The sequence below is a fragment of the Mesocricetus auratus genome, unplaced genomic scaffold (assembly GCF_017639785.1).
Source record: "Mesocricetus auratus isolate SY011 unplaced genomic scaffold, BCM_Maur_2.0 Super-Scaffold_100007, whole genome shotgun sequence".
Taxonomy (NCBI): domain Eukaryota; kingdom Metazoa; phylum Chordata; class Mammalia; order Rodentia; family Cricetidae; genus Mesocricetus; species Mesocricetus auratus.
Genome location: NW_024429191.1, coordinates 96,570,620 through 96,589,095, shown reverse-complemented (window position 1 = coordinate 96,589,095; position 18,476 = coordinate 96,570,620). Strand labels below are relative to the sequence as shown.

Below are 18,476 nucleotides of genomic sequence, written 5' to 3'. Positions count from 1 at the left end.
GCCCAACACTCCAAACCTTTCATCACAAAAACATCCGGTTTCCCAACACCCCCACAGCACCTCATCTACTCAGGCTCAGACATGCTTGTGCTTATGTACACACACGCACACGCACACACACACGCACACGCACACGCACACGCACGGTGCTGGCCTTTGAGCGCCTCACCTCCAGCTCTTGCTCCCTCTGCAGTGCAAACTGTTTGAAGGACTTCACGATGAGGCCAGCGTTGGAGCAGTCGTAGACAAAGATGGATGGGCTGCCCATCCATGTCTGCAGGTCATATATGGACAGAGGGATGTACTGCGTGTAGTTCTGGAAAGCAAGCACAGGTTACATGGTTATGCAGACATGTTAAGAGCTCTGGCTGCTTACTAGCACAGTATCTGATCACAGGCAGCCACTCCTTACGACCAGAAACATGAAACCACACACCAAGCTTTACCTAGTTGCTGAGACATTCCACCAGCAGCCTTTATACTTAGACAGTGAATGCGAACTCACAACCACTGCAGAATCCTTCCTCCCATCCCCCAACTGGTAGCGTGTGCACGGCCCTCTGAGGCCCCTGTTCTGTGGCTGCTCTGCCTGTGTGACAGATGGCCCCAAGGAGTTGAGTTCAGAGCCATACGCTGTCCTCACTGCCACTTTACTTCCACAGCTCGGCTCCGTCCAGAGTTCGTGCTCATCACAGGACAGTGACATATTAACACTAAGTGACTGAGTGATACACTTTCTGAACACAATGCTATGTATGTTTACCTGATTGCCATTGGTAACAGGAGAGAAAATTCCAGTCCAATGAAAGTTTTAAAATGTTTAACGAACCAACACAACAACAAAAAGCCACCCTGCACTTTTTCTCTCTTGTTTGGACATGAACCAGCTGAGCCACAAACACTGGCTCTGGGGTAGCCTACTTCTCAACAGAAGACAAGATGGCCAAATGAGGCCTGCAGAGACGGGTGTCCAGGAGGGCAGCAGGAGCTTGCCCCCACACAGCAGAGAGTCAGGCACAGTCTTCTCCCAAGGACAAAGCAAGTGCTGCCAAGAGGGGGTGTGGCCATTCCCAGCTCTGGTGAGGAGCCCTCCATCCAAGGCTCTGCCTCTTACTACTGTCACACTGTCCTCGTTTGGCAGATTGTTTACACTCACAGGACTCCAAGAGTGAACACCTGGAAATGTTCAGTTTAAATAAACACTCCCAGAAGGATTCTAAAGACACCAGTTCCCTGCCAATGGCTCTACACAGCAACGCCAGCCCCATCAAGATGCCCAAGGGGATTCTCCTCTAATGGAATTTGACAGCTGATTCTAAAGCAAGTGCAGAAGAGAAACACACAAAATTAGGGGGGGAAAGTTTAATAAAGAGTAATGAACAGAGATTCGCACTACCAGATACTAGATAGGCTATAAATTTATGTAATTACAGGCTGGTATTAGTGAGGGCGAGACAAACAAATCAACAGAGAGAAGGCCCAGAAATAGACCCACATATATAACTGCAATGAAACGGCATTTTAAATCAGTAGAGAAAGAACAAATGATTCAATGCCTAATCCTAGAATCTAACTAACCATTTGATATAGCCTCACAGAATCTGTACCCAAAAAGGGAGAGTGAATTTTAAAAGTGTAAAAGCAGAGTATTTTTATTTACTTAGGTGTAAGAAAAACCATCTTAAACAAGGCTCAAAATCTAGAGGTCGAAAAGAAATGAGATATAAACACACACTTATGACTGGCAGCTTCGGAAGGAAGGAGTCACAACAAAACTGACAAGTAATTTATGTTTAGAAGGTGTGTGTGAGCTTCTGCTGCAGACCAGCAAAGGTCAGAACAACAGCAAATGAAATGCACAGCAAATGAAGTAACAGGAAACATTAATGGTGGTGATTTGGGAGCGAGCTCTGCAGCAGTCAACTGGATGACAGCAGAAAGTGAGTCAATCTACTTCCCACCCACCTACACAGCTCGATCTGCTTCTCTCCAGCAGGGTGAAAGGAAAGATCAAAGATAAATAATGCTTCATCATGACAGAGATGTGTTTAACTCAATGTTGGTAGGAGTAGAAAAACTTTGGAAAATAATTAGTCATTAGTGATCAGATTTTAAAATCTCCATCACTGGGCAGTGGTGATGCACACCTTTAATCCCAGCACTTGGGAGGCAGAGGCAGGTGGATCTCTGTGAGGTCGGCCTGGTCTACAAAGTAAGTTCTAGGACAGCCAGGGTTACACAGAGAAACCCTGTCTCAAAAAATCAAAGCCAACCAAACAAAAACAACCCACACTTTTGTCAGCTTCCACGTGTCCCTACAGACACTATAGCACTTATACAAAGAACACGGAGGTTATACTAGTAAGACCATGACCTCTATGGCCTGGTATCTATTTTCTGTCCTTCCATCATGCATGACAACCCAGGGTGAGGATGTACCAGTTTCCTTTCTTGTTAAGTGTATCCTCCCAGAGGATAACATGTGACGAGAGTTCAACATCCCACATCCCAATCACAAGTGTTATTCTCAATGCTCACCTTGGGCCAAACACAGGACAGCAGTCAAGGGAAGACAGAGCTAATCTGAGAAGCCCAGGCCCCAAATGGCCCACAAGGGCTTCATACAGAGACAAATACAAGTCTACTTATACTTCACAAACCCTCAATTGAAGAGGCTTAACCTACAGCTCACATAGATCCTCACAGAGCTCCTATAGAAGAATCAACAAGCATGCTGGACAGGCGGGCAAGTGCCTGTGGTCCTCCCTGAGGCAGGAGGACTGCATGAGCTCGGGAGCTTGAAGACAGGCTACCACATTAAGTAATACATGGTTGTCAAACAAAAACAAACAAACAAACCTGGTTTGCTGAAGAAATAACCCTCAAAGAGAGAATGCATTTCTAGTTTTAATGTTAGGGAGCAAGTTCACAGTTTACCAGGTTCAAACGCCTGTAGTTTCCATCTAGAATGCTCCCCACAGGCCACACACCAAACACCTGCTCCTCAGTGTGTGATGTGGTCCTGTGTGGTCCTGATCTCTTTCTTTCCTCCTGGGCATGAGGTGAATGAACCTCCTCTGCCACACAGTCTAGTCACGGTGTACTCTAACTCCACCGGCCAAAATAAACAGTTTGACTGTCAGGTGTCTGTCACAGCAACAGAGTTAAAATAGTAACTCCCAAGTGTCAGATTTCTTTTCCAGTATGCACTGTTCCCACGTAAATACATGTTCTAAATTAAACACAACTGGGGTCTGCAGCTGCTGTGGCTCTCAGGAAATCAAAGAAGAGTTCAGATGTGTTTCTAACCCTAACCGTGGGATTCCAGGAACAATAGGTGCTGTAATGAGCCATGTGAAGTCAGCACAGAACCGTCGAGGTACAGTGTAGTAGCTGCATACCTGGCCCATGAACACTCACACACATAGCAATTGAGGCCGGGAGCATTCAGACAGCTGCCGGCCTTCCTTGCCACTGACATGCTGCCTCCTAGGGGCTTGGATCATGCCTGAGAGCTGTGCAAGAGAAACTCCAGAGTTAAACTCCAGAACCAGCTCTGACCATTCAGCAGGAAGGGGACACAGTACAAAGGGGTGATTACACTTACAAGCATAAATGAGGATGGAAAAGGCAAGCTGCTAAGACATAAACAGTGGTACCATTCATTAACAAACAAACCAACAGAAACAATCAGGGGGGATAGCATAGACCCGGAGCATCTGTTCTGGCGCCCATGTGACCAAGATGCCCAGGAGAAAGGGGCGGGGGCAGTGAGCAAACAAGAGAGAAGGGGGAGGGAAGTGAAAAGGAATGGGAAGTGAGGGTCTGCCTGAAGAAAACAAGGAGAGATGCTGAGGTAGGCTTAGTCACAAGGTGTCTGCCCGGTCCTAGCTCCCTTTTCAGACAGTCAGAGGAACACTGCATGAACTGTCTTGCAAGCAGATTTTAGTGGCTCTAGACCCATCTGTTTTAAAAAGTTGTTAAAATGTGGGTGAAGGTAACTATACCTTTCAGCACCAAGGAATTTATTTATAAATTTATAAAGAAAAGAAAATGCCAAAGTTTCCCAGGATTTCTCTTTTTTAAAAAGTTGTTATTTTTTTTTCTGAATGCCTTCTACTACTGTAAGCAATTGCAAGTAATTCTAAAAAGAGACAGGTCAAGCTCACAATAAAATATTAACAATCTCAATAAATGATACTGTCACAAATAAATTTTTTCAACAAATGCATATTTAAAAACCTATGTGATCAGCCGTACAGTGGTGGTGCACACCTTTAAATCCCAGTCCCTGGGAAGCAGATGCAGACAGATCTCTGTGAGTTGGAGGACAGTCTGGTCTACATAGCAGTTCCAAGACAAACAGAGCTACACAAAGAAACAAACAAACAAACAAAAAAACCAAAAGGCTATGATCTGTCTTTGAACAGAAGCAACAGCAACTGCTCCATACCAGAGGAAGAGGCATCTATGTATGTAATAGTGATGGTATCATGTAAAAAACACACAAATGATATGTGCTTGCGTCTGTGCATGTATGTATGTGTGATCATGAGAACAGTATCTGTAGCTATGCAGTGCATGGTTCCTTAACTGTAAGAAAGTAAAGACACGGGCAATGAAAACAACGTGGACGTCACTGGCCGTCGTGTCTGCCTTACAAACACCACTTCACGACACCCAGCATTTCTGGGCCACCCTCGCCTACTGCTGGCTAGTGAGCACAGGAAACAACTGTGGGGGAGACCAATCTCCAAGGCACGCTCAGAAAGCAGGTATGCAAACACCACTGCAACAGACAGAGCCCCATCTTTACAACAGGACACCTTTCCCTGTCGAAGGCCCAAACCACAGGCTGACGGGGAGGAACTGCATCTCCCTGTGTCCCTGTATCACCTCTACCTGCTGCTGTGACAGAATGCCATCACCTGGGTAACTGGTGAAGGGCACGTCCTCCCAGCTCGTGGATGCTGCACCTGCTGAGGCTTCTTCCTGAGGCCAGGCCTTTGACAACAGGGCCCACCTTTAGTTTTGTTCCAAAGACCCCGCTGCCATCTCTGTGGATCCTCCCGATTCTTTAGGCCACATACTGGGGACGTAACGCCATCTGCCCCACTTCTGATAAGCGCACCAGGGCCAGCATACTACCCAGGCACGGATGACCACCAGCCCCTCCCTTTTCATTCTGTTGCTTCGTTCTAGTCACAATCCAGGCCTCAGCTGCCGTCTGCAGCTCAGCACACTGCCCACCACTGACTCACGCAACACTCAAGCTCACCTTGGTGGCTGGGCTTAGCATATTATGATTTTTGTCCACTGCTTCTTACCAAGCCCATCAACCAAGCAGCAGAAGGAGGGATCTCAGAAGCCACCTGGCCACGCCCCTCCCCCCAGCATCTGTGAAGCGCCCTACCCATCTTTTGTCCCTTCCAACCCTTGGTATAGACGCAGTTCTCACAGCTCAGAATGCTTCTTGTGTCCTAACACTGCAAGCTGTGTCTAAGAGTGCCCCCTCTCCTCAGGAGAGGGTTCCACTTGGCTCTCATTCTGAAGACATGGTGGCTGACTCAGCTCCTGCAAGGGGTCCCTGGGAAGAAGAAGAGCTCACTGCTTATGGCTACTAAACTGGGCTCTGCTCCTCTCAAAGGGCCATCCATCTTTCCCTGTATCACCTGACTTGTCACAACACAATCAGCAAGCAGTTTTTCTTTAACTTGACTTAAAGACCAATAACTAGCAGGAACAGTCTTTGGTTTTAGTGTGGTCTCCTGAGCTGACAGACACCAAGAGATACTGTGAAGAGCAGGCTCAGCGTCTGAAGGGGGCACAATCTGGATATAAACAAAACAAAACTTTTAAAAAGTACCCTACATTAAAATGAAAACTCCAGTGCTCGGTGCATCAAGCAGAGGGGAGCAGAGACACAGTCTGCCCTTCTAGGTGACGTGGCTCGAGCTTTGCAGGCAGAAGTCGCTCGGCGCTCCACTGGGTGTATAAGTAGAGATCAGAAACAGCGTCCGTCGTGCTGGACTTAGTAGAGCAGACAAAAAGGCATGATGAGGGGGGAAAAGCCCTTCTCTGCAAAGGACAGGGTTCAAAACCAGCTGGAAATATCTGCCAGGTGCTTCTCCCCAGTGAATGCTGCAATTCATGACTGCTAGTGGCTGCAGCTGCATTGCTGACAGAGCAGGAGCCAGGACAATAAGGTGCTGAACCCGGTTATCTGCAGAAGTCAAGGGAAGAACTAGATTTGCAGAGAAAAGTATAGAGTTCAGACAAATATGCTCAGGGTGTTCTGAATACTACCTTTTTCCTACAGTGTATTATTTATAATAGCACTTGCTTCGTTGTGGTTAGTGAAGTAAAATTTTAAGGCCTGCACAGTGCTACTGAGGTTTTGTTATCCGACCCCGGCTAAATACTAGACTGTCTCTAGTAGACAATCATATGAAAACAAATTCTATGAAAGGATCATCAGCAGACAATGGCGGAAAAAAACAAGCCTGCTTCTACGACCAACTACACACTGACGGGTTGACCTAGATGGCAGGAGATGACTCCTCTCAGATGCTAGGAACTGAGTGTCTCAGAATACAAAGACCTTGCTGTCATGGAAAACTAGACTCACACAGAGACCATGGGGGAAGTTACAGAGGACACACTCCAGAGCAGAAAGCACATGACTGTGAAAATGACACCTGGCTAGGTTAGGGTCTGCCACATCCTTATCTCTACCGCTGTGACTGGGGTTGGGGTTAAGGCTTTGAGGCATGACACTGCTACATAGTCCAATGGCCTCAAACTCCGGATCCTCTTGTTCCGGCCTGCAGAATTCACCATGACACTAAATGTGTTTCTATACTTGCTGGGAGGACGCTGCAGCACTCCTCGGGAAGTCAGGGTGACCAATGACACCGTTCAGACCTTTTTCACTAAACAGGAAAAATTATGTTATGCCTGAGTTTTCTTTTTGGAAAAGTTTGAACATCCAATCTTTAGCATCTGTACACTCAGGTAAGTAGCAGGCTTGTGTCCTTTTCTGTCCATTTTGCTGTGTTTTTAAGCTGATACTCAGTGTGGACACACACAGGATACCTGCTTGTCATCAGGAAATGCCTCACTTGATCCCGGGTGGTTCTGAATGGCGACTGTTAGTATGACCCCATACTGTCTGAGAGTGACTCTGCAATGACAGAATTACTCTCTTTATTTGGAGTGCCATTCAGTTCTGTCTGCATCTCTGTGGATGGCAGATTTCAAACCGCTTTCCCCATTCTGAAATAAAGTCAAAGAAACAAAGAAAATAAATCAGAAGCTGAACACCCTCAAGAGTAACTGATCTGAACTCGTCAGTGACAAAAACAATGTCCACTACGAATACAGACAAGCCACAAATGGAAAATACCTGCAGGATACATAGATGATAAGGAATCATGTGTAAAAGGCACAAGGAATTATTAAAGAAGGGCCAAGTAGTATTTTGTTTTTAGAGCAGGCAAGCCCGCGACGTGGCTCAGGGGAGAAGCTTCTCAGCACACAAAGGGTCAAATGGATCTGGTCAGACACTTAGCAAGGGAGACAACCAACCACAGTCAGGCGTAGGAAGAAATGCTGACGACCCTGCTGCACATCAGGACCACTAAGAATTACAAACGCAACAGCAACAAGATCCCACTACACATGTTACAGAATACTAAAATCCAGAATGTTGACAGTGCCAATGCAGGCATATATGAACCAAAAGGAGCCTTCACACAGCACTGGTGGAAATGCAAGTGGCATAGACACATTGCAACAAAGTCTGGTAGCACAAAGTTAAATATATTCTGACCATGTACACCAGCAATCCATATCAAACCTTAAGAATCCCAAGTCAGAAGCCGGGCGGTGGTGGCGCACGCTTTAATCCCAGCACTCAGGAAGCAGATGCAGGCGGATCTCCGATAGTTCAAGATCCAGCCTGGTATACCAAGCGAGTTCCAAGACAGGCTTCAAGACAATACAGAGAAATACTGTCTCAAAAAGCCAAAAAATAAAGAATCCCAAGTCAGGGGCTCGAGAGATGGCTCAGAGGTTAAGAGCACTGAATACTCTTCCAGAGGTCCTGAGTTCAATTCTCAGCAACCACATGGTGGCTCACAACCTATAATTCAATCTGGTGTCCTCTTCTGGAATATAGGCAGAACACTGTATATATAATAAATAAGTTTAAAAAAGAAAAAGAATCCCAAGTCAGGAAGCAGAAACAGAAAGATCCTTGACTTCAAGGCCAGCCTAGGCTGCATGAATAAAATAAATAATCCCTGAGCAGAGGTGTAAACAATATTATTCATAATTGAGGCAATGAGCTATTTTCAGAGCTGAATGCAAAATGCAGAACTATTTACTGGTAAAAAAGACAGAACTGGGCAATCTAACCATAAGACTTGGGGAGTCTTGAACAACAACTGGCTAATAGGCAAGTGCGATCACTCTGAAGGATATTTGCCCATGAGATGACACCAACTACAGTGCACTCTGGAAAAGATGACCCTAAAAAGGGAGGAGGAGGAGGAAGGAAGAAGCGCAGTGGAGAGGGGCGGAACACAGGGGTCCTCTAGGACAATGAATGAACTCTACATGGCACTAGTGCTGGGCAACCGGCATACACAGCTGTTAGAACACAGACATATGTGAACAACAGTGAACCTTAGCTAGTGTAAAGCAGGACACATCTAGTAAGAGTGGCTCAGCAATCCTGGCAACTGCAGGCAACAGAGTCAGACTCTAACGGGGACTCCAGACGGTTCATTGTCTGTAGAGTGGATAAAGCATTCCACAAGTGAAGATCTACTAATGTCTTTAAGATCCATTCACACCATGCTAACTCACCAAAGGAGTCATTAAGTTAAACTTCACTTTAAAAGCAGCCACAGTCAGGAGAGAAATTGGGGACCAGATGACGAGCACACAGTGACAGAGGCTAGTCAGCCTGGTGAGTGGACACAGGCAAGAGTCCTGGCAGAGTCTGTTGGATAGCGGGAAGATGTGTGTGGGTGCGGTAGGACATGACTTAATACTGTGATTAGGTAGGAAACCCCCATGCTCCTAGTGTCATGATTCTGAACTGAGTGTGCAGGAGACACTACGCTCCACTGCGCACACACAGTACACAGTGAGGTGTTGCCGTTCTGCCTATCTACTACAGCACCCCAAAGCCCAAAGCTGGATCCCAACAAGATTGGTAAAGGCACAAATGCCCCTCATCAGAGCAGTTAAGAACAGAAGAGGGAAAGCCTGTGTGCTCGGCCCCAAGGAGGAAAGGCATATGCCACCACCGCTACCCAGACAAACACCGTGGCAAGGGATATTTTGAGCAACAAGTGTCAACAAATGCAAAGGCTTCGTTGAAAAGGTTAGAAGACATGAACACACACTTGTAGCCATGAAAGGCACCAAAGTAGGCGGCCAGAGACTTCACAACAATCCAGCCTGGAAACTTACAAGTACAGAAGCAAAGTTCCCTATTCATTTTCTCAGGCCACAGAATATTGGTTACTCAAGCCAGACAGAAAAGAGAGAGAGAAATCCACAAAGAGCCCAACAAGGAAGGAACACAGATTTAAAACACATATCAGCAAGCTGAATAAAACCATGTGTGAAGCAGATGATTCACAGCGACAAGTCAGTCTTCCGGGGACAGGTGTGCAGCACTTAACAGGTGTGCAGCACATGATAGGGTCACGTGCTACCACGCAGCACTGCAGAAAAAGCATGCTGCCAATCTTAACAGAAATAATCAAAACAATGACTTTAGAAAAGTCAACATCTCCTCATAATTAAAAACAAAACAAGTAGGAATAGATCTTTTTTAATCTAACACACACCACAACAAAGGCTTCGGAAGAATCAACAATCACCCATGAGTCCGGACACACAAGCAGGAAAGCTCTTAAGCTGATAAATATTTGTTCCCCCTGGCAGTGGTGGTGCACGCTTTTAATCCCAGCACTTGGGAGGCAGAGGTAGGTGGATATCTGTGAATTCCAGGCGACTCTGGTCTACAAAGAAAGCCACCTAAACAGCCAGGACTTTTACTCACAGAAACCCTGTCTCAAAAAAACTTACTTTTGCTGGCTCCCAAAATTCAGAGCTCACATACCTCCAGAGCCACCTGTCAGCACAACAGAGAAGTGAGGTCCGTGTGCCTGGCTGCTCTACACAGCATAAACATCTGCCCCACAGCATAAACATCTGCCCCACAGAGCATGTGACACCCACTCCTCAGTCCAGGTTGGGGCAGAAGTGCTCCCTCCCCTCCTCATTTAATCTCTGATTCAAGCTTTGACCCTCAGAAAGGCTGAGGGGGCAGCTGGGCATCAGCTCTTTAGAATACCTACCACACCTTCACTTGTAAGGAATTATTGGTTCTCCAGCACTCGGGAACCAGAGAGCACTGCCGCTGTTCCCACTGCAAAGACTGCCCCTGAGGTCCACTCGTGATGAGCATCTGCCTCTTACTGAGGAAGCATGTCCACACCACAGATTTATGAGTCTTTCATCAATACGCCCTCCAAAAGAACCGGCTCCTCTGCCTGATCATCCTCAAGAGGTCTGGCTGCTGGCCTGTTGCATGTCATGTGTCATGTGTCAGGTCTTCTGGGGAAGGAGAGTGGGGGCTGAGGGCGGGCCTACCTTGTTGAAGACCCAGACCTCTCCATTCACTGTGGGCCTGGGCACCCCGTGGCCATTATAGTGGAAGAGGACCCGCTCCTCCTTGGCGTTCCGGCGCAGGGACGTGCAAAGCTTCTTTACTTCATCCACAGTGGGGTCCAGGCTCTGCTTGTACCGGGCCTGTGGTGGAAAGAGAAAGGAGATACTTGTCACGCACTGGGAAGGGCCAGAGCTAATTTACGCGGAGCAGTTGCGAGGCCTTGCATGAGTGGCTCTAAGCTTTTACATTAAAAGTGAGCACCAGTTAAGAGCATATGGTCGTGTGGTTCACTAAAAACAACTATAACATTCGACATGAATTAAAGACAGCCTGTCACATGTCGAACACAAGGGACCCTTCTTGAGACCTGAGAACATGCAGCATAGAGAGCTTACTCAAACAAGGGCCTGAGGGGCACACAGCAGCAAGGGCAAAGCTATAGAGAGACAGAAGCCGTGTCTGACTCCACAGCCCTCTTCCGTTGCTCAGTGGACACTGAATGTCTAGTGACAAGACTTTGAAATGAACACCAGGGTCTTTACAGACACAAACAACAAACAGAGATGACTAAGGAAATCCCAGTAACAAAACAACGGGAGGAACCTGTAGAACCTCACTGCAGGGAAACATAGAGACATGGGACTTGAACCTACTGCGGCAGACACTCAGCAATCCCAGAGCCAGTGCCACATTCAGTGCAACCCCAGGAAACTTCTAGAAAAGTATATGTGACAATAAACAAGCTGCCATGGGAACCCACACAAGAGAAAAGACATCAAGAGAAAACCCACGGTTGGTGTGGAAAAGCCTCCCAGACACCCCAAAACACCCCAGCAGGGTATCTAATTAAGACAACCCAGGAAGCACACACAAGCATGCTAGACAACAGGAAGTGGTAGGGAGGGGCTTGAAAAATTCAAGCACACTAGAGTTGGAGCCACACACCTGGGCTAAAATTTTCTGAAAGCTGATTTGTTAAAACTTGGGCTAACTTGCAGGTGAAAAGGGTTGGGGGCAGGGCAGAGATACGTCTGGCAATGTGCTGAGGGTGTTGAAGCAATGATGGGAACGAGGGTCTCTGGTTCCCCTCCCCTGACTTTGTGCCTCACACGCTACTAGGGATTTGCCTAGTTAAGGACTTTAGAGAACAGAGTCAGGTATGGCAGGGGATTCTGGAGCACACCAAATAGTTCCAGGCACCAGGACGATGCTCTATAAACTGTGGAACCTACTAGAAAAATAGTGAAAGGCTTTTGCCTGTAGGTGGACATTATGATCTGAACCTAAAAGGTAGCGTGTACGGTTCCATACAACGCAGCTCAGTAGACTTGCATTGCTAGATTTCAAAGAAGTAACATAACGAACGGCAACTCCGCCAGCAGCAGCTTTATTGTTTTGAATGTGCCTTGGTTATCCTGGGTCCTGGTGTTTCCAAATGAATTTTGAAATTGCCTTTTAAATTTTTGTGAAAAAGTGCACTGGAATTTGGGTGGGAACTGCACTGAATCCGCAGATTGCTTTTGTCAGGATGGCCATTTTCACCATAGTAATCCAAGCAATCTGTCAGTGTGGGGGTTCTTCCATCTTCTGGTAAATTCTTCAGTTTCTTTCTCCAGTGTCTTACAGTTTTCATTGTACAAGCTAGATTTCATTTCCTATTTAGATGCAGTTCAAGGTTTGGGTATCTGTTGTTGCTGTTTTAATATATGATGATTTCTTCCCTGCTATGTTCTTAGCATATAGGAAAGTGACGGAGTTCTCTGTGTTAATTTTGTATCCTGCCTCTCTGCTGAAGATATTTTCGACTGTCACTTCTGGTTATCTTCCAGAATGATAGGTGAGGCCCTACTGCTGCAGCTACACACCTGACTCACAGAACACGGAGAAAGCAAGGCGGATGCTTCATCCCCACCCTCTAGGATTCCAAAGAGAAAGAACTCAACAGTCTTATACAGCTGTGAGCCCTGCAAGCTACAAAGACACTCTCTTGACAAGATACCCAGTGGCACTCACGAATTTTCTATGTATGAATGCTATGTTTTTGATTGGATTTAAAATCCACCCTATGTTTGGCGCCATTAGTTAGATAAAACTCCATGGCTGGCTAGGTCACGGGCCGGCCCTACTGAAGAGCCTACTGCTGCTCTGCTCTCTAAGTTCTTGTCTTTATATCCACACATTACTGCGTTTCTCAACTGTCATCAGAGAAGTCCCTTTTGCAATAGATAGCAATTAATGCTGCTGATGCTCAGAGAGTAACAGAATGTGGAATGCTCAGCTCCAAGTGGGACATCTATATCACACACATTCCCTCTCTCCAAGGCTCAAGGATCTTTGAGGGAAAAAAATCTTAAGCAGCAAAAAAAAAAAATAGAGATCTGAAGCAAAATATATTTGCTGGGCATGACAATGAAGGAGCACATGTAAGTTCACAGGGGCTCAGGCTACCGGACGAGACCTGCAATATGAATGAGGCCAGCCAAAGTCCCCCCATGGATGGGGAGGAGCTCAGTAAGTCCTACCCCTATCTGAGGAGCTCTGGGCAATTGACAGCTGATAGAAAAGAAAGAATCCATTTTTTAAAGGATGTAGGCCAAGAACCTACCAATTCTCTAAACTCACGCACATACAAGAAACACAAACTGGACTCAGTCGGCATGTGAGGGGAAGAAAAAAAGAGCAAATGAAGTTGGAAGGGAAAGGCAGTGGGAGGGAAGGAATTGGATGGAAAGATATGGTGGGAGGCAGATTTGGTCAAAACATATTATATGCGTGTATAAATGAATATAATGATAAGAGCTGTGCACTCTGGTTCGCTTCTTTATCTCAGCATTCAGGAGACTTATGTAAAGGGAGCTCAAGTTCAAGACCAGCCTGGGCTACACAACAAAATCCTGCATCTAAACAAACAAACAAACAAACAAATAAATAAACACACACACACACACACACACACACACACAAAATCGTTCACTTGGCCTGTTAGAACTCCATGTGTCAGAACTACAAGTTAAGAAACAGTCAACCTTCTGTGACAGGGAAAAATCACAGCTGTGGCCTTTAAAGACAGTAGGAAGAGACTCGTGGACCAGGAGCTGAGTCACTAAAGGCAAAGTCCCTCTCCAGTCCTAGCGTGGAGTCTCTGGAGAAAACCACATGAAAGTGAACGGACCACTTTGCAGGTTCCGAACTTGAGAAGCATTTGAGGAGAGCCCTCGGAGTTTCTGAGATGGCAATTGACCGGCACTTCACTGAGCCACACACACAGTCCTTCCAAGACCGCTTAGCAGACTACTTCAGTCAACATCGAGCCATGACAGAGGCTGAAGTCACTACTGCAAACAACTAAGTCAACAACAGACTCCACCAGTTAGTTGTTAAAGAGAAATGAACTGACAGCTCAGGGAGCCATGTAGTCCGTGGAGTGTGCGGAAGCTTCGGGAGGCGGCCCCTGTGCCACACAAAGCCCACACGGGGGTCAGTGCAGCTTCTCTCAAGGCTTCCTCACAAGACCAGAGTACAGCTCATAAAACAAAATGGACGGTATCACTAACTCGGGCCTGCAGGAAAGCTAACCCACAGTGAAGGTCCCGAGCCCATGCCCAACTCCCTGACACCCACACTCGGAGAGGCTCCACTCAAACAAGGCTGAAGCTTCCAAAGGAAAGGGTCCCCCGAGGAGTGTAATATGGAGGGCAGGGATGCTGATGCAGGCCTAGGCAGGGGGCATCACTGCCTGGGAGGCCTCCAGCCATGGCTTCTGCATGTTTGCACAGCCTGGCCTCTCCTGAGCCGCTCTGTAGGGCATGTCGCACTATCAATACTTACAATTCAGGGTGCGTCCTTCAGTCCAGAGCCTGTACTTGCCCTCTCTACAGCTTGAATGACATACTACTAACAGCTAGGATGCTCAGTGACACCAGATTGTTAGTGACATTAATTACTATAATTAGTAAAGGAACAAATCAAAATGATGAGATGCTATCTGACCTCAAAGTGACACAAGCGAATGTCAGCAGCAGGCTGTGAAGTGCTATGGGAGGGGCCCTTGGGTCCTGGGCAGTGCAGAGCCTGTCGGGGAGCACACAGTGGTAGAGCCAGTGTTCACGGCCCCCGTTTTCCCAAGAGCTAAGGATGGTGGAGTCACCCTCGGCTCATCTCTGAGTTTCCTTGTGTCCTGAGTGACACTGCTATTCTCAACACTGTCGTAGATGTTCTTGACACTCCCAAGACTGCCAATAAAGTTTACCTTGAACCGGAGGGTGGAGCTAGCTACTAGCTGACTAAAATCAGCCACACAGGTTTTTAAAGGACCCAGAACACTAGACAACAGGAAGTGGTAGGGAGGGGCTTGAAAAATTCAAGGTCTTTGGGGTTGAAGAAGGAGAGAGAGGAGGTCACTGGTTGTTTCTGTTCTACTTCTCTGATCAATCAGATTTTAATAGAGTAATTTAGATAATCATTAAGCTTGGTATCCAACGCCCAGAACGTAAATCCACATAGTGCCTAAAACAGCTGAAACTACAACAACAACAACAACAAAATCCAAGTAGGCTCCTCAGTGCTTGCTGCACACAGAGGCAGGCCTCTTGGGAGGGGCCCGGCCACTGAGCACTTGAAAGGGGTCTATGAGCAGCAGTGGCTGTCGTGCTACTAGAGGAGACCAGGCCAGGCTGCAGGCACGAGGCTCTGCAATCACCCATTTATCGTGTCTAACCCAGTCTCAGAGCTGTTCCCATACAAAAGAATCACTGCATACATCACCTGTCTTGCAGTATTTCTTGTTTTCTTATTTTATTTTTCCTTCATGTCTGTAGCCAAGATTTTTCAGGAAGTCTACCATAGTCAAATCTGGTTTTTATTAATTTTGAAGAAATCCACAGGGTTTTTTTGTTGTTGTTGTTTTATTTGTTTCTTGTGGAAACAAAAGCGAATCATTTCCCCCAATGCAATATATTTTCTGACTTCCATTTTGAAGAAAAGACATTTTAAATATAAATAGGTTAGTTTAATTTAGCAATTTCAATCATCCAATGCCTCTCAGCAGCTTTTGTTTTTTGTTCGCTAACATTTAAAACATTCAAAAACAAAGCACCATACAGGATCCAGAAACATTGTGTATTTCCCATCTAAAAATGGCTTTTGCTTTTTTTTTTTTTTTTAAATTGCTTTACTCTCTCTTTAAATTGCCAAGCTGCGGCCAGGATCTCTGTTGCATGCTCTGCTTAGCACATGGCCTGGCAGCTGCTTCCCCCTACTTCTGGTGGTGCACAGGGCTTCAGCTCTCAAGAGCAGTGGGAAGGAGGGCAGGGCCACCAACTCAGCTGGCACAACAGCACTAGGGCTCTCTTATGCCCTGTGGCAAACTACAGAAATACCTAGATATACCCACCTCCTGCAAAGCCAGGCCGAGTGAGTGAGTGAGTGAGTGAGTGAGTGAGTGAGTGAGTGAGTGAGTGAGTGAGGGGGGGGGGCCGCTGCAGAGGTGGGTGGATCTTTGTGAGTGTGAGACCAGCCTGATCTACTGACCTTCTTCCATGACAGCCAGGACCCTGCCTTAAAAATGGATGGAGGGAGGGACGGAGGGGACACCACATAAAGGAAGAGAGCCTCGGGAAGGAGCCCAGCACTGCTCCAGGAGCAATGCTCATCCGCTACACAGGGTCCAGGCTCCCATGGGGCCATGGGGCCCTTCGGTGGCTGAAGAGTCTCGGGTGGAAACGCTGGGTGCCCCTGCTCCCTGCAGACCGCTCGCTCACTCTCCTCTGTTGCAGCAGTTTTTCTCGACTCCGTGCGCCTGTGCACAGCTATCAACTGGGTTCGTAACATCACAGCTCTACAGAAAACTCTCCCGTTGCCTCAGACACTGCACCCCAAAAGCAGTGTTGTTTTCCTAAGGCACACTCAAAGTCATAATCAAATTAGGGATTTGTTATTTCTGGCCTTGGCTCTAGCAAGGTCGTATCTTGTGTAATTCCAAAAAAAAAATTAAAAATAAAAAAGATTCAACCTCATTTCTTACCTATCACACTGAGAGGACACATTAATGGACCAGCATGAAAGGCACTTTGGATATTAATAATGTGCCTCCTGGGGGTTGACAGGAATTAATTAATATTTTTAAGGGCTTTGAAATGAGAAACAGTAAATTAAATGTCACCACACCACATAAGGTTTTGTTTCAAAATGAGGACGCCTGGATAATGGCTGTGTGTGTGTGAAAAACACAGTGTCAGGTGAAGAAGCATCCAGTAGTTTGGGAATTTACGGGCATTTACACTGAGCGCACAAAATGACAAAACAGGTCTCTAAAGCACCACCTGGCACATCAGGTGTACCTCCTGAAAAGCCAATGCTCAGTCATGGGATTTTGGAACCTGCAACATAGGAAAAGAATACAGCAAAGAGTAACCTAGGAGAATCCAAAGACAGTCTGGTGCTCTGGACTCCATTTTCTTCCCAGTGACGGTCTGCGGACAGTCACCCGCCTGGGTGACACCACGTAGCTCCCTCCATATCTAGAAAGGGCTGCTGGGATGGGATTCTGCACGCCATGTCATATCCTTCTTCGCTGCTCTTACTCCTGTTCTCACAGGGACAAGAGAATAGGCCAACATGGTGTTGTGGAGGAAGGCAAGGCTGCCATGGTGTAGGCGGAAGTTGCCTCCAACAATGCGTGAGCCCTGTGATGTGCCTGAAGAAGAACCACAGCCACAAGGGGAAGAGAAAGAGGACAGGGCTCTGTTCAGTGAGTCTCCAGTTGACAAAACCTCAAGTTGGGCCCAGGAAATCCCGTGCAGCAGTGGCAACAGGGCATTCTTCCTCTGTAGACCCTCAGGGAGCAACCAGGACTGTGAGAATGAACCCTGTCTTTGTCTGGTGTCTGCCTGTCTCTTCCCTCCTTTGTCTTCCTTCCTGTGTTTCTCTCTTTCTTCCTTCCTGTATTTCCCTTCCCTCACTCCCTCCAAATAAATAGCCCATCTGGTGTAGTGGCACTAGCCTTTGTACTTGGGGGGGGGCTGAATGAACCAGGGGCTCAGAGCCTCTCCATTTCCGTATTGTTGAGAGTGGTTTGTAAGAAATCAGTTTGGCTAAGCTAGACAGAGCAATGAAGCAAGCCCTTTGTCACTATTCCCAGGTTCCTCCGCAGATGACTTAGTGCTCAGACACTCATCTCTGCTCCAAGCCCATGTACTGTGAGTGAGGCCCACACTTGTACCAGAGCAACCAGTTCACACACTACTCAAGACACTTCCTCATCTCAGCTCTCCAGCCTCAAGCAGTGGCCACGTAAAGGACAGGACCCTGCATGAGCCACACTGTCTGCAGTGAAGAGCCAGGAAAGCCTGCAGGAGCAGGCACAGGGGAGGACTGCTTTAGAGCAAGCACCTGGCAAACACACACACACACACACACACACACACACACACACACACACACACACACACACACACACACGCCCGTTAGCGCCTGTCTCTGGATATATATGTCACTTGAGTGAGTGGATAAGTTGTGTCTAGACTACATGTACTTTATTAACAACCCTTTGCCTTCAATTAGCTGAGTGCTCTACCAGTCCTCATAAAACCTTGGGGTTAACTTTTTATCAGGAAGAATGTAGGGCAGGCATTATGTAACTCAGGCACTATGTCCTTCCATTAGAACATTTAATTTCCCTTTAAAGGCTCCCATGGAGATGCTGTTTTGTGCGCACTTTTCCCTGATGCCATCACAAGACTGGTCTTCTACTTCAATCCCTTCACAGAAAACCAAACAAAAAAAG

General features: G+C 46.9%; 1 protein-coding gene across 1 annotated transcript in view; it reads right to left on the bottom strand.

Annotated features, from left to right (window-relative positions):
- Nucleotides 1-18,476, bottom strand: part of Rptor (regulatory associated protein of MTOR complex 1) — a 231,918-nt gene that overhangs the window by 128,056 nt on the left and 85,386 nt on the right. The window contains exons 4-5 of the mRNA XM_040750158.1: nucleotides 10,675-10,833; nucleotides 170-316 (exon numbers count right to left, since the gene is read on the bottom strand). Coding sequence (XP_040606092.1) covers nucleotides 170-316; nucleotides 10,675-10,833 — 306 coding nt within the window. The remainder of the gene's footprint in view (nucleotides 1-169; nucleotides 317-10,674; nucleotides 10,834-18,476) is intronic.